Source organism: Thermobia domestica, chromosome 18, assembly GCF_964235325.1.
Source record: "Thermobia domestica chromosome 18, izTheDome1.hap1.1, whole genome shotgun sequence".
Lineage (NCBI taxonomy): Eukaryota > Metazoa > Arthropoda > Insecta > Zygentoma > Lepismatidae > Thermobia > Thermobia domestica.
This window is the reverse complement of record NC_137471.1, coordinates 40,345,418-40,372,340: the sequence shown is the minus strand read 5'-3', so window position 1 is coordinate 40,372,340 and position 26,923 is coordinate 40,345,418. Positions and strand designations below refer to the sequence as shown.

Genomic DNA, 26,923 nt, shown 5'->3' with positions numbered 1-26,923 from the left:
TTGTTAGATTAATTTATTTTAAGCTCGATTCGTAAGTGCCGGAGACACTGACACTTTCCTGTTGTTGTTTATTCTAAATCATCTTGGAGCTCCCTTTATGAAATGTTAAACTCTAATGAGGTTCCGTTGAAGTAGTATTGGATTTTTTCTATTTTGATGTTCGTTTCGTCTAATATTCGAATAAAAATATCAGGCGCAGTGTGGAAATGATATATTGAAAAATATACTAATGTATAGAGAGTGACACGTACAAGTTAGGTGGTTAAGGTGAGTTTATTTTCTGTGTAGATGAGTTTCTTGATAAATCTAGTATGGAATAACTATCGTAAAAGGTTTCGATAATTTATTTTCAAGTTTAGCGCCCCTTTTCAGCAATAAGTTTATACAAGAATACAGATTAAGGTGGAATCGGATCCACCATAATGACAAACTTTTTAGCGCTGTCCGCATGTATATCGAAATTAGCACAACGTGGATCAAAGGTGCACGCGCTATCCACTATTCCAGTGGGAAGAGTTGTTTCTAAAATTTCGTTAGCAGCTCACTCGAAGGAAGTATCATACTATTGTTACAAATCACAGAATGGATCTTAATATCTTATAATAAAATAATTTTCACTAAACTTTGATGACCTGCGAACGATTTTTTTCTTTTTAATTTCGCATACACCAAACCAATCCGAACTAGTATTGGAAATCTACCTGTTGTAATTTACTATGCTGTTGCAGATAAATATCGCTTGGGCAAGAAAATATGATTTGAATATAAAATCATGTTATAATTACACTTTTTGCTTTCAATTTTGCGAAATGTTGTATTATTGCATCCGTATTCATTTTATTGAGTATGTCTTTTTCATTGTTCAAAAGAGGTAGTAATTGTAATCGTTCTTGAGATACAGTTGAATTGTAATATTTTTTTAATTTTAACTGAACTTGTATCATGCACAACAAATGAAAAAGTGTGTGCATTAATCGATATTTAATTTGTCATCCATCCAGTGGCGGATCTTCAAAATCAAGTCCTTCTGCAAGAATTCTTTTCAGGGCCCATAAAACAATTTAGTATTTTTATGTCATTTCAATCCCAGATAGCAAAAATGACTTGCAATAAACTTGCAGCAGATTTGCAATTCAAGTCTGGCAAACTTGCAGCAGACTTGTGATGCAAGTCTGCAAGTTTGATGCAAGTTTAATGCAAACTTCCTAGTTGACGCTCTTCGAACTTGCAGTACGCCTACAGTGCAAGTGTATGGTAAGTTTGCAAAGCAAGTTTCAGTAAGGGGTTTACTTGCACAGCAAGCCTACTGCAAGTTTCGACTTGCACTGCAAGTGCACAAGAAGTAGGCAGCAAGCTAGTGCTGGTTTGACGCAAGTATCTGCAAGGATACCACTTGCACTGCAAGTCTACAGCAAGTTTGTAGCAAGTCTTCTGCAAGTATATACTTGTATTGCAAATCTACAGCTGGTCTTCAGCAAGTGAGTGTAGTAAGTCTTCTGTAGGTATATACTTGCATTCCACTGCATGCCTTTTACAAACCGAACATTTACTGTATACGAACAATCACACAGTATAGTTTTCTCAACAACTTTGTCAAACAATACACGTTTTAAATATAAATTATCTTTACATACTGGATACTTATGTAATTATCTTAATTATCCACTTGTTTTAATGCTTCACACACTTCGCACCTGCTACAAATGGTGGCCTGGCAGGGAGATTTCTAAGATTAGACTTTTGTGCCACCTGTTGGTAGAAACTAGAACTGACCACACTTGCTACAAAGTTGCAGCAAGCCTCCAAGGCAAGTAAAATCTAGCATGTGAAAATCAAATTACGACATTTGCGGGTAACTCTTTCAAAAGGTCTGTAGCAGGTGTACAGTACACGGAAAGTATAGCAAGTTAAAATCAAAGATAGTGAAAGACTTGCTGCAAACCAACATGCTATTAGGTATATAGGTAAACATTCGAAATCAGTCAATGAGTAACACAATGTTAACACAAGTATTGGCGCCCCCAAGATTTGTTTTTTGGGTCCGAATGTGTTTCGGAGTAACTTGCAAAATGCAAGTACTTTTGTGTATTTTCCCCCTGAAATTGTGCAAATTTTCTTAAAAATTAACTTCTGACAGTTCCAGACTGTCGGAGCCCCTGCGTTGGTGAATCTCGGATCACAAGCAATTAGTGATTCAAAACTCAACTTAGCAATAGGACTATTACCAAAGTTTAAAAATATCGTTCCATCTGAATTTAATAGGAGAGAATGGATTGATAATAATCGTTACACTGTTATATTGAAAGGAGCATAGTAAAATCTTGTGGATTTCTAAACTAATGTTATCTTATGGAAAATACCGCCCCGTCTTTTTAATGATGGGGTATGAAAAATTATTGCTATTAAATAATAGGTTATCATAAAACATATTGTTAATGTGTGTTGAAGAATAGGGTATAATAAACCTGTTGTTAGGATTGTAATAAAAGCCAGATATTTTTCTCTGGCGGCATGTATATAAAGAAAATAGTGGAAGAGGGTATGAGAAATTTGTATGTTGCCCTTTGGTAGTATGTAAATAAAGGAAAAGTGGAAGGTGTGAGAGAAGAAACTTCTATTTTATTATTCTGTAAACAAAGGAATAATTTGAGTGGTTTATGGAGAAAAGTATTTTGCTAGAAAGCACTTTGTTCTCCTAGGGTCCTTTTTCAAAAGGACGAGGCGGCTTTTCTTCGCACGCCATGTTGAAAAGAAAAGAAAATGTTTAATGTAAACATATATCTTTTTCCCAGCGCTACTACAACTAAGCGGTAAACATGAAAAAAATAATATTTTTGTATATGTAAGAAAGGAGTTTGGGTAGCACAATACACATGTATTTTTTGTTCTTTATTTTGACTGGAAATGTATACAAGCGATAAACATAAAAAGAATAATAAACTTATTTTATATAAAAGAAAGGATGTATGTAAGAAGAATATACAAACAATTTTGGTCAATGATTTCGACATGAAATTGATAATTGTAAATAAACACAATCCTGATATAATTAATATAATTGGTAATTATAATAAGAATAATAACAAAGTTATTGATTACAAAAGAAAGGAGGGCACATGGGTACTAAACACATATACGCCCTTATTGTTTGATATAAAAAATTTACCCGCATTTTTACCCCCATTGCTTTTAAGCGATAAAGGATAATAAATTTATAATATGCAAAAGAAAGGATTCATAGTAAGAATACATATGTTTCTTTTTCCCCCAATCATGACTGGAATGTTGTTACCACGAACAAAACATATGTGCATGTATATAGCCACAATGCAATTAAGCTTGAATTAAATAATGCCTGATAATAATAAAACTAAGTATCGCTGTTATATTATATTGCTTTAATGTGTATGAAAACAGCCACCCGTGAACTTACCGTACGCATACCTTGAATCCACAGAAAACACTATACGAATCATAGGATGTTGACATTATTGGATACTGTGAAAAACTTGTTTGAACACGCACCCTGGCGGCCTGTCCCCGAGATACGGCGCAGCGTGGCCCGTGTTGAACGGTTCACGCTCGGGCTCGTGAATGGAAAATACGCGCAGACCTTCGCGGATGTGTGACCTTCGTGGAAAAGAATGATGTTGTGTACGCTTCACGTAATTGATTTCGTCAGTATCGATTTTTCTTTAAATTCTTTACTTTGAAAGAATATGGAGTATCTTTGGAAGTGTGGTATCAGAAGTAGCGACTATTCAGGGGGAGATTGCAGCGGCCATCGAGCTTGAATGAAACTCTGACGTTTCGTGGGGTGATACTCAAGAAATAATTTATATTTCCGACGATGATGTTTAACTTGGATCTCATCATGCACGTAAAGAAGAAGGAAGAGATGAAAACGCTAAATCTTTGCCACCATCGCGGGATCTTTCTCAGGAATTGAATTTCGAGGAGGACGACGTATATACAATCAGTGATTCTTCAGAACCTCGTGGGGAATTCCCATCATTATTAAATAATAATTTTGTGCATATAACAACGTCGATATGGAGTGTGTAAAGGAATTTATTAAAAAGTGGCAAGCTTATTAATATTTACTGTGGAACGGATGTTTTAATCACGATTCTTTAAAGTGGGAGCACATGTGTGAACTTAAGAAAAATGAGTGACTTTCAGGAAGTGGCTGTTCACATTTGAGGAGAGATATTTTATCAGGAGAAATTTTTGCCATTTATGCAGAAACGCATGAAGTTATGAAGAAAGGTGTTTGCAATTTAATATTGCATATATCTTCTTTCCGCATGGAAAAGTTTACCATAAAGAATTATTGAATATTTTATTAAACAAGAATATGAAAGCTATATAACCAGGTAGCGATACTCAATGAACTGTGAAGATACATTATTTATATTCTGCAGTGAACGGTTATATTATCAAGTGTGAATATTTTAACGTATCGCTATGTTACTATTTGCAAGAACATTTTGAAGAATATCATGCTTTTGTGAAATGTTTGCATGCCTTTTCACTCGATGGTTTTCCATTTTTTGCGCTGCGCTTCTTATCTTTTACTTGTCGTTTGCTCTACAATTTTGTTGTATCGTATGCAAGGCATACTCCGTGTTAATTATTTTTTGTATCGCTTTCATTTTATGAAAACTCACCTTATTTTATAAATCGTATGCATAACATACTTCATGTTAACTTTAATTGAATCATTTCCATTAGAAACTCAGAACAAATTTCGTGTCCCGTAGCATGGGGAGGGATATATAAATGTCACCGAAAATGACCAATATGAAAGAGCACTTTAGTGATTGAAGAAGTGACGGACACATTAGTATTTTCTTTTAGTTAATTTAATTCAGCAAAATGGGTAATTGATGCTAGTTATAAAATATACATGAATTATAATATTACTTGCCTGTTGCTAGGAGTGTAAGCGGCAGCAGCGTTTGATGCGTATTTTTTTACACAGTGATACATATAGAAAAGAAAATGATTAAGAAGAAGATAAAGAGTACGCAAAAATTATTAAACGTTATTGAAAAATTTATTTGAGTTCTAGAAGAAGAAAAAGGAGAAGAATACGTACGAAATAAATGGACGCAAGATCAATTAATGGACATAGATAATGTAATTGGGAGAGTAGATAATGATGATCGTGAGAGATAGGAAGAAACCCATAAGAAAGAAGAAGATTATGATAGAAAGAAACACATAGAAAAGAAGAAAAAGTGAAAAATAATGAAGTAACGTTACGAACAGATGTGATTGAGGAAGAAGGAAAAGATTCAATTTATTGAAATTGAAATAGAAGATCAGAAATATAAAGATTTATTGGAAATATTTGAAAACGAAAGTAGTAGAATGATAGAATAGTCATTCTGCTGTATACAAAAGTAAAAAAGTGGTTACAAGAAGAAAGAAAAGATTGCATCTGATGAAGAGGTAATAAATTTAACGTTCCAGGCACGTGGGAGCTCTGGGGACGCAAGTAAAATCGTATCGTTAGATTAGTAAACGCTATTGTTAATTGAATAGCTCACGGGCAAAAATGCCGTCGAGAGAATTTTCATATAGCGGGCAAAACAATAAAAATGTTCAATGGAGCAAAATATTGTTATTGGCCTGGCTAGACGACATTTGCGAAGCGACTCACCGTGTGTTATCTCACTGCTCATGAAGAGCTTGTGCGAACCGCTAGCGAGTTTTGAAAACACATTAGCCTTTCCTTATGGGGACTGGGTTTAGCAAATCAGGAGTTGAAATGAAGATATCAAGTTGGAGTGAGAAATTTATGCGTGAATAAGTTTGATTTTCCCTGACTCGATACACTTTTAATGATCAATATAGGTTATAGTTACAACAACTGTAATTGAAACAATACAATATTTTACAAATACAACCAAAATATAAAAATTGCAGGAACAAATCAGATTTTTTAGTAAAGGATTATCATTACGTATAATAGGTTAATATTTTTTCCCGTCAGTAGTTATTTTATAGTCACTAGATGAAAAACCGCTCAATCTGTAATTTGTGGTATCGTTTCTCTGAGCACAGGAAATATAAAGACGTTGTTTTCGGAACGCTGGTGAAAAAGATTCATTTTGACAGCGAATGGATGTATTAAATATACCCTACAAATTCTAATTGATTTGCAGAACATCTTTTTACGTTCAAAACACTAATTGTACAAGAGATTATTATATAAAGGCAAATTATTAGTTATAAAATTACCTCATAATTTCGGTGGTTTTTTATTATTATTATAGCTTTTTTAAGAAAAGGAGTGGTAGTGGCAGTAACCTGTGATTCAGTTTATTACCTCCCTGTAATATATATACTATAGAAGTGTGCGGGAAGACTAACTGAAAAATTAAAAAAAGCATCGAATGGGATTCGAAATAGACTACATTACACAAAAATATACTACTTAGCACGCATGGCTATCGGAAGAACTAGAGAACCTCCTTTAGTTGCATTAATAGAGAACCAATTCCTTAACTACACTTGTTTTTTGACTATCTCTAATTTTGTTAGAGCAGTATGTGTGTTTTCTTTTTAAAAAAGAAAAAGTTTTCTTCCTTAATACTAAAGTACTCTTTGAACTAGAAGTATCATTAGCTGAAGTAACAAAAGAGGAACTGAGAATTTCAAACAGCAAACTGCGAGTTCTCTTTAGTTTTTTTCATTCCGAACACTTCTCTAGGTCAGAATGTGTAGTTGCCAAACTTACAACATTAAGGGACTTAGAAAAATCGGGCGAGCAATTTTATTTTGGAGAAGTGTACAATATATCCAGAAAATCCCAATTTTTGAGATTGTTTCCAAAAAATATCTTTTCGGGAATTTACCCATAATTAGTACTAACGTGTGTTTTAAGGTATGAACTTTGACTAAATAATTTTCCGCATTCTAGGCACATGTGAGGAATATCTCTGGTATGGATTGACATATGTGTAGTGAAACATGAAGGTAGACTAAATCCCTTTCCACATTCATCGTATATGTGAGGTTTTTGTTCAGTGTGGACTAACATGTGTGCAGTGAACTTGACCATACACTAAATCCTTTTCCACACTATTGGCATATGAAAATTTTCTACTGTGTAAATTAACTGTGTGGTAAAGTTTGAGCGTATCAAGACCGCTTAAAACGTTATTAGAATTTGAGCATTTTTCCGCTGTGTGGATTAGAATGTGTGCATTCAAGTTTGAACTTACACAAAACCATCGTCCACACTCTACAGATTATGGATTTCTCACCTTTGTTAGTCCACATGTGTGTTCTATGTCTGAACTTGGAGAAATACCTTCCACACTCTGGTCATGCGTTAGGTTTTTCGCCTGTGTGGATTTACATGTGTAGCTATATTTAAACGTACACTAAACCCATTTCCACACTCTATGCAGATGTGGGGTTAAGCCAATGTATATATCAGCGTGTGTTTTGAAAGGTCAGGACCATGACTAAATCCCCATCCGCATTCCCGGCACGTATAATGTTTTTATCTTGTATGGATTAACATGTGTCTAGCCAAATGAGAAGATTGAGTAAATCTTTTTCCATTTTTTTTTCATTTGTGAGGTTTTTCCCCTTTGTGGATTAACATATGTGTAGTCAAATTTGAACGCGAACTAAATCCTTTGGCACACTCTTTGCATGTGTGAGATTTTACTCGTGTATGGGTTAACATATGTCTAGTCAAACTTGACCGTTGAGAAAATGCCTTACCACAATCTCTACATATGTAAGATTTTTTTCCTGTGTGGATTAACATGTGTTTAGCCAAAATTGCACGATGATTAAATGACTTTCCACACTCTTGGCATGTGTAAGGTTTTTCTCCTGTATGGATTAACATGTGACCATCCAGTGTTGAACGTTCACGAAATGCCTTACCACACTCTTCACATATGTGACATTTTTCTCCTGTGTGGATTAACATGTGTTTAGCCAAATTTGAACGACGATTAAATGACTTTCCACACTCTTGGCATGTGTGAACTTTTTCTCCTGTATGGATTGACATGTGTCCAGCCAAATTTGAACGTCGACGAAATGCCTTACCACACTCTTCACATATGTGAGATTTTTCACCTGTGTGGATTATCATGTGATTAGCCAAAATTGCACGATGATTAAATGACTTTCCACACTCTTGGCATATGTAAGGTTTTTCTCCTGTATGGATTAACATGTGACCAGCCACTGTTGAACGTTCACGAAATGCCTTACCACACTGTTCACATGTGTGAGATTTTTCTCCTGTGTGGATTAGCATGTGTCTAGCCAAAGTTGAACGTTGATGAAATGACCTACCACACTGTTCACATGTGAGAGATTTTTCTCCTGTGTGGATTAACATGTGTCTAGCCAAAGTTGAACGTTGATGAAACGACCTACCACACTGTTCACATGTGAGAGGTTTTCGTGTTGTGTGGGTTAACATGTGTGTAACCAATCTTGAACGTACACTAAATATCATTCCACACTCCCCGCAGATATGGGATTTCTCACCTGTATGTATTATCTTATCGCTTGGCAATGTCGATCTTTGACTATAGGGTTTAACACACTTTCTGTACGTGAGACGCTTTTCACTTTTATATGTTAGCATATGTCTTAACAAAGGTGATCGATTAAATCCATTGCCAAACTGCTTTGGAGATTTCTCATCGGAATAAGATAAGGTTTCTGTTACTGCAATAAAAGTATTCGCTTTTCTGTGAAAAGCACATTCGTTGTAGCGCCTGCAACAAATTCAATAAACAAGGAAGAGTGAATGTAAGTAATTAATAAGCAAAAACAAAGAAATGAAATTATTCTTTGAATTACAAATTTTTGTTCTATTAAGACGATATTTTGTAGGAATATGTAACCGAGAACTACGGAGGAGTTTAAACATCTCTCTATTCTCAAAATAAGAGCACGTAGTTTTCTTTGTTATGTCAATTTGTACAATTGTTTGGATATACGATATCAGAGTTAACTCAAAAAACTACAAACATACATATTTTGTGCTATGTTGAATAAATATTCCATTATTATAGTAAAAATAGAGACCCTTGTCACTAAAAATATTTATATATCATGAATTTTGTGTCAGGAAATTTAACAATCGCAAGAACTTATCGCAAATTGAGCTACAAAAAACTTACTCTGACGACAAAGAAATAAAGGAAGAGTATAACAACTTTTAAATTTTTCAGGAAAAAAAATCATTTGAATCAGTATATAATTTTTAGCTGTTTCCATTACAGTCTGATATTTTGAGAAAATAAATTTTAGTAGGCCCTGCAATCTTTGCGTCTATTGATATATAAGCTACGTGCTTACATCTGGTACATATTTAAGCCCAATTATGAAATAAATACATTTGAGAAGCAGAGAGTTTTCAATTAATTGTAATCTTTATCAATTTTTTTTTTTTTTTGACATACATGATATCATGACTACGGAATTTCACGTTAAGGGATTGTGAACAAGCATTTTCACCTTCGTCACCCTTCGATTATTACTAGTGCCTGTGTTTGTGCTCAAAACATAGAATTTAAATTTCTTATAACCTGGTGTAATGCCATTCGGAGAAATCAAAGTTCTCTACTGGGTTTTGAATGTAGCTGTTACAGTATTTTTTCTAAACAATGTTCCTAGAGTATTATTAGCAAACACTTTAGTCATTATTGTTTTCTTACGTTAAAAGTAAAAAGGTACATGTGAAGATAAATGCTAAAATCTGAATACCGAAAAATGGAAGAAATATGTTATCCATCACATTACAAGAAACAGGAAGCTGAAATGTCTGAATTTTTTTCTAATATGTTGAGTGTCAACAATTAAGTGGAATTTTAACATGTTAAATTCATTAAAATGGGTATTATAAGGAGGAAAAAGGATTAAATTTTTACGTTAAAAATTATAATCTGACGAGTCTTTCTCGTTAGAGGGAGGACAGATGCATACTAACTTTTTACTTTTAAAATGCTGTTGCGTGAATCGGTGTTTTCGGAAATACAACATTCAAGAGGAAAAATATGAATAATCTACATGGTATATCTCAGTACACAAACTTGACATCCAGCTAATCTGGTATTAACTAAGGAAATGGATGAACTGAGTGAAATTAAATTTTACAGTGAAGCTAGCACCTACCAAAAAACTTCTTTCCTCCTTTTTTTTTCGTTACTGTCATTAGAATGAAGATCCTACCAGTAAGAGAAGAGATTTGAATTTTACGGGTAAATCAGAGTATCTGACAAGTGGATCATGTTAGAGAGGTGAAATTTGTCCTATTAAATCTTTACTCAATACCAGCGAACAAGTGACCTACGCCGTAACAGATCAAAACGGGCAATTTTCGTAAATTTCCTAATATATACATTTACCATGATATAAAATTAATATATAATATATAGATCTCCATCACACATTGTCTGATGCAGTTTAGTGATCACATTTTTCTAGCATATTTTAAGAAAACTACGTTTCAAGCGGATGTTGTGAAATAAGCTGTAAACCCATATAACTTCAAATCCATTCTTTAGATGTTTTACCACGTGCAACGTCAAAAGCAGTAAAAAAGCATGTAGTGTACGACTTGAGAATTGTTTACTGGAAGACAAAATATTTTCATAGTATCTCTTTCAAACAACGCCTTTATCCGTTCCAAACGTGCTTCCTTACTGATATGGAGCATTATACTTCTGGAAAAAACATCGAAGAATCACTATTTCTTCCTCAATAATTCATATTTATATTACCTGTTTCATTTAAACCTTACTAAAATACAATACTCACTGGACGAAGCTTATGGACAGTCTTCACTAAGTATGTCTACGTAGCTTGAGGGCGTTATACATAATATGACTTTTTTAAACACAAATTTGAAGGAATAAATATTATGTAAAACTATATGGCTAATGTTGTCAAGAACACTGGACATTTATAAACCCTTACAAAGTAAAACATAAAAAAATAATTCACAATTAAAATAGTTTTTTTCTTTTATTTTTAATTTCCCGACTTCATGAACACATTCCGAAGAAAGTATACATTTTATTTACGTTGTCTTCGTCAAAGTGCAATCTTTTATGCAGAAATGCGTCTTGAAACCGGTCCACATCTCATTCAAGTAAGAATTAAAATCACGATCCTGCACAAATCCTGAACCAGGGCAATAAGCGTAAGTTTGCTGAGGATTTTATTTACTGAACGATCTGCGAAATATCAAAGTTGAAGTTAAGCATTGGTTTTCTGCACATTCTGTTGTACAGGTCAGGTGTATTCAGGTGTCTGTTTCGCTGGTTACAAGCCGGTACAACATACTGTGCACACGTTCGCGAAATTAGGAATGAAGTCCAAATGACTCAAATATTTTGAAAAAACGTGACGTTCATTTGAAATTTTCATAATAATTTTTACTGTTCAATTTTAGCAGCAAATTTAAAAGCTCAAGAAAATAAAATATATACTTCACCTTAAACTTCAGTATACATTCGGGTATATACAAAACTCATTCACCCAGTATTAATCAAAACCGAAGTCCTACACGCCATAAATTTAAATTCTCAACTGGACATCATCCTGCATTAAGCCATGATATCTTGGATTATCATTACCTATTCTTAGAGTATCTTAATCTAAAATATTATCTTATCGTTTTTGACATAACAACGTTTCACAAGATTTTTACAGTTCCCGTGCGTATTACTAACGCAAGCCAAATGACCCGCCTATCGTAGAAATATCGGTTTCATTCAGTAAAAATATATGATGTTTTACTATTGTAAATGTTAAATATAAATACGTAAACTTTCCTTTCATTCATCTCTTGATAAGTAAGTTATTATAAGTTTAGCAGTCTTTTTCCTGCGTGTTGGAAACATTCTTTAACCCTTTCAGCCCTCATCTACATAATTGTGCAGGTAGATAGAATCACTAATATATACAATATCGGCCGAACAAGTACAATTGTGCAGGTTAATTTTTTCGAAAACTACTACTACTACTAAAAAAAAAAAAAAAAAAACTGGATCATATTTATGAGGATTGGTATATCATAATAGATTAGAAAAACACGTTTCTTTGTTCCCTTTTGAATATATTAAAAGAAATAGTCCGGGTGGAAAGGGATATAAATCGATACCCTGGACTTGTGACAATTAAGTTTAATTAATTGAAAGTGAGATAGACGAGAAAATCATCGTATTCTCAATTTGTTCTTTCTTGAGAATTATTTACATTTGAGATGACATTTTTAAATCTAGTCAACTGATATTTTCTCCCTCTTGATCGATTGCAAGTATAACTGTAGCTGCGTGATAGGTCTATTCTAACAACAAAATTTATTCTATTGATTACAGCAACAACTAATAATTACTTAATTATTATACATCCAAAGAAATTTCTGCTACATCGTGATATTACTAGTACTGACCTTTAGAATTTTACAAACTAGTAAACTTAGGAGACACACATATCAATTAAAGTTAAATCAACGGGACGAAACTTTATTGACATAAAAATGCATGCACTAAGAAATATATCATTATATACTTAAAAGCTGTCATAAACAGGAATATAACTCACGAACTTACGCTCTTGTTTTAAGTCCTGGGCTTTACCAGAGAGCTAGTATCTTCAGCTTTTCTATGTAAGCTAGTTAGTACAGTAAAGAAGCGGGCAAAGTATTGCATACAAATGGAAATAAGGAAATAAGAAAGTGTTTAAAAATCTCACAGAAACATTTTGCTTACACTAAGACAACTATCACCATCAAATTCAAAATGTTACAAAATTTCTAAAATATTTGCATTTATGAACAAGTGTTACGGTGTTAGTGGAATGTGTGAAATAACCAACGTACATGTCGGAATGGTAAAAATTGTCGTGGTTAAAACATACATCATTGGCTGAAACACAACAAAATAACAGCATCCTATGTAATAGGATAATATTTCAAATCAGGATAAAGCTTTAAATTGATGGCAGTGAAGGACAAAATTCTGAAGACTCCATCTTTTCTTTAACCATTCACATAACTTCTGCCAAATATCCGTTACATAGCTATTACTCTTATGAACCTGATGGGGTGTATTAAACGTGTTATACCATACCCAAGTTAAAAAAGTTTATATCGTTTCACAGTGTGAAACTAGGACTTCCAAAATATGCAAATTCAGTGCTCAAACTTGAATTAGTACATCTGTGACAACTGGTTTCAATAGAGTAACAAAATCGAAGATAGAATCTCTTCCTTGTACACTGGATCCATCTCAAAAAGCTATTACTAGTTATCCATTTCTCTTTTAAGTCTACAGAGATAAATGTTGAGAAAGTACTTAATTTGTAGCACTTTCGATTTGAACAGAATGTTAAGGTAGGAGATAGCACGTATTGTTGGGACGCTGATCGCAGAAGAGCTTATAGATATTTTATACAGTTTTTCTCTATGAAAATCAGATAACAGATGGACTAATCATTTCCAAAACAACATCTCCTTGCTACTACGGTTTCGCGTATCTTGGACAAACCAGTTTTTTCACTCAGTAACCCCCACAGGACTTGCTCGGTTCCTCACTAGTGACGGGTAAATTCCGGGAATATTCCCTGGGAAAATTCTCAAAAATGGGAATTTTCCGGGAATTTATGTACAATCACAAAGTAAATTGCATTCTAATACAGTGAAACCTCCCTTAACGGACACTTCTCAATAACGGACACCTCTATAATGCGGATATTATTTTTTGTCCCGGCAAAAATATATGTCCTTTTATGGAACAAAACCCTCCCTTTAGCGGACATTCTCAGATACGGACGCGGACAGTCCTTTCCCCCCCAAACGTTTCAATAACCTCTTCATAACGGACAGGAATTACTCTCGGTTCTGCGATACATTACCGTAGACAGAAAAGTCTTTTCCTCACAAGTGTATCTATCTGACCTGGTAAACCATCATATAGAACAGCTTCAAGCTGAACTTGAAATTCTTCTTTTTTCTGTCCGCAATAAATTGCTTTCTGGTGGAAATCCTAGGAAACCTTCAATAAGCAACAACACTCATGCAGGGTCAGTCGTGTGGCCAAGAATTCTATGCGAAAGATCTTCCCTTCCCTAACAAATTTAGCCCTTTTGCCTCTGGGCTTTGCATCTTTCCCGACAATTTCATAGATAACAAAACATTGTTTGTTTTACAATAACATTTTCAACGAGCAATGTTTCCTCTCTTACTTTTTTGGAGGGAGGGAAGCAACATTTTTCTTTTACTTATGGTGCTGTAACAAGCCTGGGTTGGAGTTCTCCCGGCTTCCTTTTTTTACTTTCTCTAGTCTTTGTGATTGGGACCAATAAACAAATGCACTCTCAATAACTTGCCTTTTCATCCATTCCGCCAACGAAGATACCGCGTCAGTACCAAACACATGTTTCTTCCGCAACTGCACTGAGGATTCTCAGAGGACACTTGCTAATGAGTTTTATTGCCCTTGTAGAGGAAAAAGCATGCCTTTTTCGCTAAACAAAAGAGTTTAGCCAGTTAGTTGGTTCCTAACGCATCTTTTGAGAAGGTTCTGAGAATATGAAATAAATGAAAAACGCTTTGCCTCCCGCTTTCCCCTCTCATGTAGGAAAATATCCAAACATCTTCGGCATATTATTCTTCATCAGTTGATGCAGTGCAAAAGAGTGCCGTGTTGTGCGTATAATTTGTGGGTTTGTTACATTTAGTTAAGTACGATGGCCGCGAAGCGGAAGACTTTAACAATACGCGAAAAAGTTGAAGTGATCGAGTGGGTTGAAAAAACGAAAAGCAGTGCTCGGGTAACTGCCGAGAAGTTTAATTTTGGTAAGACTAAAATTAGTTCCATTCTGCAAGAAAAGGACAATATTTTAGAGCAGTGGCGTGAAAACGGCAGCGATAGTAGGAAAAATAAATTTCCAAAAAGTGAAGGTCTAGCTGTCGATAGTGTTGTCTTCGAATGGTTTTCAGTAGCAAGAAGTAAGAACATACTAATTTCCGGTCCTTTAGTTCAGGAGAATGCTAGGGAAGCAGAAAAAGAGCTAGGGTTCGAAAATTTTAAAGCGTCCAATGGCTGGCTGGAAAAATTTCGTACCAGGCACACATAGCTTTTAAAACCATGTGTGGGGAATCAATCGACGTTCCAGTAAAGCAGGTTGAAGACTGGAAGGATAAACATGAGTCCATTATTTCAGGCTATAGTGAAGAAAACATTTATAACGCAGATGAAACGGGTCTTCTCTTTCGTGCTTTACCTCAAAAGACATTAAGTTTTCGCACTGAGAAATGCTCGGGTGGGAAAATATCAAAGGAACGATTAACTGTGCTTTTGTGTGCAAATATGGCAGGGGACAAAGAAAAACCATTAGTTATTGGGAAAGCAGCAAAACCTCGCTGTTTTAAAGACATTGACGTTAGAAAACTACCTGTAGAATGGACAGCGAACAAATGATCATGGATGACAAGGGATATCATGACAGAATGGGTTACAAATTTTGACAAGAAAAAGGCAAAGCAAAAAAGAAAAGTTCTACTTTTCCTCGACAACGCTTCTTCTCACCCACAACTAAAATTAAAAAATGTAGAGTTAATTTTTTTTACCACCGAACACCACATCAGTCTGTCAACCACTGGATCAAGGTATCATTCGAGTATTCAAAAGTCATTATAGGCAGATGATACTCAGACGTCTTATTGCAAAAATGGACCATTCAGTTTCTTCTACAGCACTCAGTAAATCGATCAATGTACTCGATGCCATTGGTTGGGTAAATTTGGCGTGGAAAGCAGTGAAAAAAGAAACCATTCGGAACAGTTTTTCGAAAGCTGGGTTTTCTGCCCCGTGCGAGCCAAACGTGGAAGACGTAGTGGGTGATGAAATCAAAAGTTCTATCCAGACACTTCTCGTACAAGCTGGACTTGGAAATGTTGAGGCGTCCGATTACACGTCTATTGATAAAGATTTGTCAATTGAAAACAACGGTACAGAAATCGCTAAAATAGTAAACAATGTGAAAGACAATGAGTGCAGTGAAAGTGAAGAGGAAACAGCAGAAGGAAATTCGTTCGATCAACTCGAGATAGCAAACTACAAATTGGCGTGTCAAACAGTTGAACAGTTAAAGAAATTTGCCATTAATCGCGGTGACACAGAAGCTCTCCAATTGATCCAACAGTTACAAGCAAATTTCGAACAGAAACTAGTGTCCATAGGATGTACACGGCAGACAACTATTGCAGACTTTTTCCCAAGAAATTCATAGTTGGTGAGTTTGTTCTCAACATTTTCAATATTTAAAAATAATACTGTATGCACTTATTAAGCTATTTTTACTTTTAGTATAGGCGGTATGTGAATTAATGGATTTTTTACAGGGTGATGACATGTACTTAAGAAAATTACCATGCACGCATTATCTTTTGCAATATACAAATATATTAACACATCCCCAGCAATATTATTATTTAAGAATTGAATTTCTCCTTCATCCCTCCCCGTAATTCAAATACTGTACGTACTAAATACAGTATTTTCATATTGAATTTTACGTATTTACGCTCATGCATAATGTTTTTACTGTATATTACTGCATACAATTACCGTTGGGAGAAATTAAATTTCTGAACCTCTCTGTAGCGGACACCTCTCAATAACGGACAAAAATTCATATCCCATCGGTGTCCGTTATTCAGAGGTTTCACTGTACTATATTTCCATTTCAAAGTTAAATTCGTTTCTATATCACAGTATATTATTACTACTGTCCCCAGAAGAGTCTTTAAAATGTATATTCTGAACGGCATGGTGTTATTTTATTAACATTTTATTATATTTAGAGAATAGAAATACATGTATACTTATTTACAATATGTTCTATGCAAGTAAATATGTGTAAAAAATGGTATAGTAAGTCCAAATACTTTTAAACCGCTAAACAATAAATTTATATGTAAGTGGATTTTCTATATTTGACTCTACTATTGACATTATAAACATATTAAATTTTTAAATGTTATAAACAAATTAGGTTCGGTAACTATCAGAAGACACATGTCCCACCATTTTATCAAAATTTGCGCATAAATATTTATGTTCACAATATGTGCAAGATACTGATATCTTTAAAATTTTGCACGCAACATAGCCACACAGGATCTTTCCTCCTACCCATTTCTCGAAATTTTCATGCGTTAATTCACATATAAGAGATGTCCGAGTACCTCTGAAGAAATTCGAGTCAGATAGAGGAGACAGACCGACGTCTATTACTAACGGTGGTTCGAGGATTATTAATATTTCATATCTATTTCTACATAATTTCTACACTACTTCATAAAATTGTTCCTTTTTATCATTAGTAAATTAGTACTCTGCTACTTTTTAGTGCAAATGGAAGTGGAACTTTAAAAATCATATTATTAGTTATATTAATTACAGTCAACGAATTTTATTTTTTTAAACCTCCAAATTATTTAAAACTTAGAAGTAAATCATAATGAATGAAAATAAAGTAATTGGTCGTATGGTTCTTATAATTTGGAAGATAAAGTAAAGAAATGGAAATAAATTCCTTCCCGGGAATTTATATGCCAGGGAAATAACCCGGGAATATTCCCATTTTTTATTTTCCTTTTTACCGGGAATATTCACACTGCCCATCACTATTCCTCACCACGGTCAACACAGCCTTCCACTGTACTACCTACAGGATCGGAACATACAATACCTCTCTCCAGTTGCCACTCAATGAATCTGCTCAATGCACTTAACCTAACCGTCTACCATCCAGTTTCGTGGGATAACATCTGTTAGACGATCTAAAATGTAATATTGAGAACAGGTGAAATTAAGATCTAGTCCCGTATATTGGTCACAATGAATGTCATGCACTTGCATTACGTTGTCATGATTTTCTGAAAATGGAAAATGTACTAATGGTTTGCACTAACACATAGACTACTTTCGTAAACATTCCACATTCTTCAGTTTTCCTATTCTTTGTTTTCTTCTCCCAATGTTTCCTTTGGTACCACCAGCTGGCAGCATAATCGGAGAACGGCGCACACAAGGCGAACTAAATGAATTTGGAATATCACCACTATTGATCACCAAGCGCAAAATATGTGTTTGAGTGAAAAATGAAATTAGTCGTAAATTTGGAGCAGTCACATTGGCGGTCGAAAGGAGTGGACATGCACCATTAAAGAATTGTGAAGGTTCAAGATCCCTATACCGTGATTTCTCTTCAACTGAAAGCAACATTTCAAAGCCAGTACAGCAGTTCTCTTGGGAATTTTGTAAGTACTTTTGCTGGGCAATCATTCATCAGATGAAAGTGTCTTATTTCAACGAAGAAAAATAACGAACTTATGGGACACTTAAATACATATAAAATGAACTCATGGGGCATTCATATGTAAAGTCTTTCTTCACTTGCAGTTCATTCACTAAGGCACTGTTACTAGGATAAACAATGTCATGTGCATGTCATATTTTGATAACGAATATCATGATTTGTTTTTAATGATGTGCGCTTTTATTACCAACAATAATACAAGTACATCATTAAAAGCTTAGTATATAATAGATGCAAACATAAGAGATGTAAAACATTTAATATTTTATATTAACGTTATAACGTCTTTAATTATTTATTTATTTATTTTTTTTGCATTCATAGAAAATTTTTCAGAGTTAAAATCATTGAATCATCATAAATACGTGTCAACATTGCAAAACAACTAAAACTTTTATCTATTATTTTGCATCAAAACATATAATTTACGGAAACAAAAAATATTGATAATCACTTTTTCTAAAAATAGATGCAACTTCTTCAAAATACAGATATAAAATTCACATGATATTACGAATAGTTGTGTTTATCACGTAAGTAGATGAAACATACATTAATTAAAACAATGGTACTTTAATATTCCACAAAAGAAAATAAGTGAATTTACTATATATATATATATATATATATATATACTATAATATATACTATACTATACTATACTATAGTATATATATATATTATACTATACTTAAAATTGTATATACATAAGAAAACATTTTCAAACTAATTATACTGTTTTAACGCAATTTACAAATAAGATAATTATAAATGAGTACTATAGGTTACACATTATTATCATGCAATACTCATAGGAAATAAATTAGTTACCACTCTTTCGTACTGTTACGATAAGAATGAGACCGGATAGAGGTAAGTCTTCCACATTTTTACGCTACTCAGCGTCTATCCACTTAAATTTACAAGTCTACCTTCCCCCACCATACATTTCAAGTTTCTTCTCAACACTTTCGAATGGCAAAAAGACCTTCTACTGAGGTAGGAATAAAAAATACGGAAAATGAGCCCTAAGTTTAAAAACAAAATAGAAGGGAGTTGCCATACATAACAGAACACTTATCTAATAGTATTTCCAATAACAGAAAAAAATCATTCTAGTAAACTCAGAGTGTACCTTAGTTTACACCAACAATATCACATAAACGCTAGGCGACTCACTTCATACTGAGGGTGTTTAAGATCTTACTACCATTTACAATAACTTGTCACATAAGCATCAAGGAGAATAGAGCCACTCAGATAACTGAGTTTTCAGCTCATATCTCTTTTAAGAAATATAACATTGCTAGAAAATTATTTTACATAGAATGTTCTTTAACATATAATCCGCGGTTCTTACATGTCACGTCTATTCAACTTTGGATTTAACAAATGATTTAAAGTCAATATGGAAATGCGTCTTTGACACTCGAACATTCAATTATTGTAAACACAAGTCACATTTCAATAGCTCTTTCAGCAGTAGCTGGACATTAAACTTGTTACTTTCACTTGCGTTAAATACAAATTAACTTTAGTGACATTCGAAAAATTTATATTTACCAGTGTTTCAGGCTCACAAGAATCTACCTTTTCGCTGTTTTGTTTAACAGAATCAAATTCTTTTTCACGAAGGTGCTTCTTAGTTAATTTTAAAAACATATTTTTAGTTTTTTGAGTGCGTCTCCACACTCTCATACGATCAATAGAAAGTACGCTACTAGATTCTCCACTCAAAGGATCTATAAGTTCAAAAACTTTATCTGGGATCCTAATATTCCATAACAAAGGACCTTTATAAAGCATGAAGAATTTATTAATCTTTTTATTTACAGCTGACCTCGAACGTGATTGCAACACAAATACTAAATCATTTTCTTTTATTTTATATTTTCCTTCCTGGGTTGCGTTGTATTTTATATTTCTTTTTTCAGCTTCTCATTCCTACTGCAGTCAGCCATTATGAGTATGTTCTTCCAATATATAGGTTTGTTTTCGTCAACTTTCGTTTGTTACAATGGCAAAATGCTTCAATAGAGAATAATTAGGTTTTGCATGCAAGTGAAAACTAGCAGGGCCGACACCTAAACTACTTTATACATAATAATTCAGCAAACTACAAGTTGGGGAATGTACCTCTCTTAAGAAGAATGGTCTTAATTACACAACAGTTTAAACAATCTTTTTGTTTCTCTATGAATTCGTTCGACACTAGAGCTTCTCAGATGGTAAGGAGTTTTGAATTGTAATACCATATTCTTCGAGTTTAGACTTAAATTTAGCTGATATAAAATATCCACCATTGTCTACCAATATAGATTTCGGAATTCACATGGTTGCAAAGTAGTAATATTCTAAGCATCTTAAAAAACAAATCATGGTGGCATTTCTAATGGGAAACATCGTTTAATATCTACCAAATGCATCTAAAATTGACAATGCAAATTTATTTCATTTATGAGAAGATCGATAAGGGCCTAATAAATCAATTGAAACCATGTGAATTACATTCTTTACGGCAACAATTTGCAGATGCAAGTGGCTGGCGGTGAACTTTCAAACTTCGTATGTTTACAAATAGTACAATCTCGTAAACAGTTGCTAATATCTGTGCGCATAGATTTGAATTACAGAAGTCGCTTACGTAACATATTTTAAAAAATGCCCTTTTTCAAGATGGAATTTCGAATTACATCACTCAGAAGTGATGAAGAGATACAAGTTTTCCAATGGTCAGGTAAATGGTAACTACGATTTAACAAAATACCATTTTCAATTTTGTAGAATTCACCAATGCTGCAATTCTTAACTTTAACATAAGAGTCATTGGGGTTATCTAAATATTTCATGATATTTTCGTACTGTGGATGTTTTTTCTTAAGTTGGTACCTTTCAGTTTCTGGAGACAAAATGATTCATAACAATGCGTCGCTAGATTGATTACCATGGCCCTTGATATACAGAATTTGTACGTCAAATTTCTGAATTGTATACTCCAACGAGCAAGTCTAAAAATCCACTGTCTCGTTTTGAGCAAATATATCCAAGAGCTATGATCTGTATAAACTTTTACATGTCTTCCATACAACAATTGAGTCTAACGTTTGAGAGCAACTACAATTGAAAGTCATTCACGTTCAGTAAAAGTGTAATTTGAGCGAAAGCGCAAAATATGCGCTTTAGTGAAAAATGAAGTTAGGCGTAAATTTGGGGCATTTACAATATATGTTATTATTTTCGTCATATAGCGATAAATGTTGAAGCCGGAGAGGGATAATTTTAACCACTTCCGACTTGAGCAGAGCTTCAACGAGAAAGATAGATCGTTTTCTAAGCAAGCTGACTCGACTGTAGAGAAACAGATATCAATATCTCTTACCATTTTCTCTTTACGGAAATCAGTACTGAAATCAGAAGTAATAGTAAGTTTGAAGCACTTGGAGGCTCTGGTATAGTGCTGTGGACAACAGAGATATGTTAAAACGTTTAAGATGCTAGAACATTTCCACAAAATGCTTCGCACTACCAATGACCGTTTTGTTTTGTGGCGATAAACGTTGAAACTAGTAATGGTTCATTCTAAGATCCAGTAATCGTTCATGGTTCATCTTTGTATTGAATTTGAATGCAGAATCGATTACAAGAAGTTGCATCCTGATAGATATTGTCATTCCTCTTCTAAGAAAATAAGTATTGGAATTGGATGTAATAGTAAATTTGAACTACTTCCGTATTTGACACTGTCAAGAATAGTCATTATATATTGTATTGAGACGCTCACTCAATTGCAGAAAACTGATTCCGGTTATATGGTACCTTTCTTATTCTATGGCAATAAAAGTTGAAAAATATATTGAAACCGGATGGAATAGTAAATTTGAATCATGTTCGTTTCTGGTAGAGTTCTGTGGGTAATCACGATATGAACACTAAACATTGAATTGGTTACAGAAATTCAGCTTTAGCTATTTGTTACCTTTTCCGTTCTGTAGGGATAATTGTTAAAATCGGAAATGGCTAATTAGAAATGCTTACGGTTTTAATCGAGGGTGACGGAGAAAATGGACCTATTCTTAAGAAGCTGAATCAATTGTACGAAATCGTATCTCGATATCTTTTACCATCCTTACTCTACAGAAATCAGTATTGAAATTAAATGTTTAGAAAATTTCAACAACTTCCGACTTTGGTAAATTGCTGTGGCTTGTGATATATTCACTAGAGACCCTCAATCAGTTGTACAAACTGTTTGTTAATGTCTATTACGGTTTCCATCCTATGACAAATACTAACACAATAAGTGGTTAATTTCAATCGCTCTGCTTCGAATACATGTTAGCGTAAAATGTGCAACCTTATCTTAGAATGCTCAGTTGATTGTAAAAACGCACCTCCATAACTCACCATGATTGCCATATAGAAATAATTATTAAAACTTAAATTTATAATAAATTTAAGCCACTTCCAGTTTTGGTAGAGCGTTGCCAAGAGTCATCTTATGTTTGACTATCAATTGTTTACTGGAAGAAGTCTTCTTGCTGTTTTCGTTCTCTGGTGATAAAAGTTCAAACTGAAAGTGGCTAGTATTAACCAGGTATGATTTGAACAAGATTCTGATACAGAAGATGGAGCCTATGCTTGAGATGCTTCATCCAATGCAAAAAGTCGCTTCATGATACTTTTTACAGTGTTCATTCTTCAGAAATAAATTTTGAAACCAGAAGTACTAGTAATACGCAGGATAGTAACGGTATGTTGTTTTGAGACGCTCAATTCTTGGCAGCAAACCGCTTTGTTCACCTGATGGAAGAAATCGTGAAACTCAGTAAAAAACAGTATACGCTGTGATGTTTGTAAACATATATTACATACTGGCAAATGTAGCAGTGTGAAGAAAACTGACATCAAAAATAAATGGTCTTGTATTTCATGTGTTGATTTTGTAATTCAAACAATTGATGATCGATGTGAGGTGTCAAATTTTCAAGCAGTGTTAGGTGAACTTCCTAAAATATATGAAGAGATTGCTACATTACGTAAAATGATTGAGATTTTAAGTAATGATGTCCAGAAATTGCACCAGTATTATAGTAATGAATCGACTAACACACGTGAAGTAAATAATACGTGGAGTAAGATTGCGCAAGAAGGTGCTAAGTCTAGTGGCTTAAATGGTAAAAAAACTAGTAGACCTAAGCGTGGTGAGTTGTGAAAACTGTAAAATTTACAGTAGTACCAAATGTTCTTCCCAGCTGCGAAAAAATGGTGTGAGCAGTACCCTAAATTTAGAGGATCTAAGTGCAAGGGTGGAAAATGTGTCAGCTGCAAAACTGTCATGTACATCACCAATCAAGAATACAAATAAAGTTGTAATGTACCATTACAGTTGAAAGTAATGGCTACTTTTTTTTACTCACCCTGTACCTAGTGATTTTTTTTAAAATTAGATTTCGGTTAAACTATACGATTTATTTATTCTCTTTACTTCAAATTAAATGTAATGAATCGAAAGGTTTCATTAGTAATCATATTTTAACTGAATAATACATTTATTTATATTTTGATTAATTTTAAATCCCATTTTCGCATATACAAGTTGAATAGTTACAAGGTTTACCATTCTGACGTCATACCGAAATATAGTTCCGCCATTGGATATAAATTTTCTTAATTTCAGACCAATGTGGATTTTGGCCAGGTACCTAAACTTTCCCTCACCCCCTCTTACTAGTCTATAGTCACTTTCATATCCGGTTATATCTGGATTTGACAAATTTCTATTTGCTTTGTAATTTCCGCGGCTTAAAGATTTTGCCCTGATTGGAGGAATCCTTCAACCCCTGTCGTTTTCGGCGCAATATTATTATAATAATCGAAGACACATTAAGAGGAGCAACATACATTTTCTTACGGTTACATATCTGTTTAAAAGACCAGGATTTAGACGAAAGTAAGGTAAAATTTTAGTTTCTCTGCAATAGTAAACGTCGTACGACAATTTAGGAGATGACAAATCTACATTTTTGTTAAGTGAACTATAAAATAAAGGAGAAATAGGAACCAGCTTTTCAGACGCCATATTGCTCGTTATCCGAGCCAAAGCATAGACAACATAGGAGAGTGATTGTTTAATTTTTTTAAAACTCAGTTAGGGATTAGGGAAATACAACCTGGTTTCGTACATATATTATATTGTATACTTTGAATGTGATTTTCTTTTTATTAATCAGTAACTACATATACATCTTAGGTTTCATAGCGGTACTACTAACTATTAGAATGGCAGCTTAATTTAACAAAAAGGGCTCCTATTTCTCTCTCCAAATTGAACCAGTTCTAGCGGGGGATGGGTTAGTTATTGTTTGTTTTAGGGCCTTTTCCCCTTTCAGGGGAAGGGTCCCTCAATAAACCTCGTTAAGGTGCCCCCAGGGCATCAATCTTTAGTAATCATTTTGTAAATAATTGGTCAGGTCAATTGGACCTAGGGTAACTCTTCTCATTTTGTCCCCCTAAAGTTTAATAGAGTCAACTCTATATACCAACAAGGGAGTACTTTTCCTCAATATGCATGTAATTAAGGTGCTTGTTTACTTAGTAGTTTTTATGTGTAGTATTTATAGTGGTGTGTGTAGTTAGTAGTTCTGTGTGAGTGCGTGATTTCTACTGTTAGGACAGTGTAGTTCACATGCGTTAGTTTAATACCATTTGTCTAACTCAAAGCACACTAAACGAGAGTAAATATTAGATTTCTCATTAATAAGTACAAGTATATATTTCAGTACACGGTAAATTATGTCTCCACTACTGCGCCATCGTGTCCGTTTCCGCTAATCAATTGTTTGTTGACATTACGTCATCGCCCAAGTTAGTGATCTAGATTGATTTTGGCCACTTATTTCTAAATTACATCCCGTGGACATGGTTTTCGATTCAAATAGGTGTACGTTTTGATGAAGTAGCATGAGATCTCGTAGTTCTGAAAATTACAGCTTGCTAGGTCAAGTAGCAATCGAAATATCCACTGAAATCAAGAATGCTTATTTTCTTAATAGAAGTAAAGCCCATATGCTGTTACTGTTTCTTTCAAAATGTAGTATTAAATTCTCTTTTTCCGTGGCTGTAGAAAAATTCCATTGTTACTTTAGTTTTATCAGCAAATCAGAAATAAATTAATCGTTGACAATTGAACTTTCAGTGAATACACATACGATTTTGTTTTCCTGTGAAGTAAATATAATTTGGGTGCTTCGAAACAGATTCCGTGGTTCGATGAATGTTATCGTGTAGTGGTTTAAGCGTGACAGATTGTGATAATTATATATTTATTAGTGCGTAATATAAATATGTGTATGGCCTGCGTGTAAAATGTATAAAATAGGGTGTCTGTAAAATATTACTTCGTGTGGAAATGAGTAAATAATAATTAAATGTAACGATATAATAATAATACGATTATAATCTGAAATGAACGAGATGATATGACACCTATATTTAAATGGATAGGCCTAGTGTATATTATATAGTGAGAATATGAATATGTTTACTAAAAATCTCTCGCGTTTTGACTTCTACACCAGTACATTCATCCAACCGAGTTTGCTATTTGGATAGTAAAGTGTAGTTGGGAATTGTGTGTTACTTCGCATTTAAGGACCTCATTAACAGCCCCGGATCTTAAGCCCTTCAACAGATAGGGTAGCATCATGTGGGAATTACTTTTAAAGGTTGACAGAAATGATAATTAAGAAAAATAACTGCTATATCCTGTGATCAACGAAAAGTACAGGTTTGGTCACTCGTACCTTTAACATTCATTGACTTTCCGAGATTTTTTTCTTCGTTGCTTACCTTATTTACTGTGCAGTGTTCATATAGCAATGGATCGGGTTATCCGATTAAATCAACCGCTACTAAATTAATATTTATGTCCATCGCGTACCCGGACGTCGACCCTAGTCCCCTTAAGTATTTTCGTTTCTTTTCTTAGTTTAATTAGATGATGGAAATTAACGACGTCCCGGATTTTGCCATGTCTGCGCAGGGTAGCCATCGGTGATGTTTGGTCACTGAAATCACCGATCCAAAATTCAGTTAATTTTTTTTATTTTGGCAAATCACTAATTAGGGATATCTTAGCTATTATTTTACTCTAATTTCATTACTATTCTGGACTTTCTTAGTTTCTAAGAGGTCGGATGATTTTTTTTCCTTTTTGAAATTCTAAATTAGCGCCTTCTCTAACCTTCCGGCATGGCCGGGGTTTCCAAGGTCTCAACCGGATACAGCGAGGAGGGGAATTTCCTTAAAGTTTTCCTCTTTGAAAATTCCCTTGCGGGCACGGACTAGTTGTGTTTTTGGAGATAACTTTTGAGTTTACGTATTTAAGTAAACCACCCTCTTTCGGCATATGTGAACTTTTTGGCTGTGAGTTGTTATATACATAAATTCGACCATTTATCTTTCGTAGTTGTAGTGTTCTGTCTCCTCTCTTTTTACCTATCCTTCTTCTATTCCTTCTCTAAAGTTTTTTTTTTAT

The 26,923-nt window shown here is 34.0% G+C and overlaps 1 protein-coding gene across 2 annotated transcripts in view; it reads right to left on the bottom strand.

Moving 5' to 3' along the window:
• Positions 1 to 2,775: 2,775 nt before the first annotated feature.
• LOC145675560 (uncharacterized) overlaps positions 2,776 to 26,923 on the bottom strand; it is a 48,221-nt gene continuing 24,073 nt past the window's right edge. Inside the window, exon 2 of one of the 2 annotated variants that reach the window (XM_081746066.1) lies at positions 2,776 to 8,765. In XM_081746066.1, the coding sequence (XP_081602192.1) occupies positions 7,589 to 8,765 (1,177 nt within the window). In that variant the 3' untranslated portion in view covers positions 2,776 to 7,588. Of the gene's footprint in view, positions 8,766 to 19,078; positions 23,188 to 26,923 lie in introns of those variants that run through there. The other variant, XM_081746067.1, reaches the window with a different exon arrangement.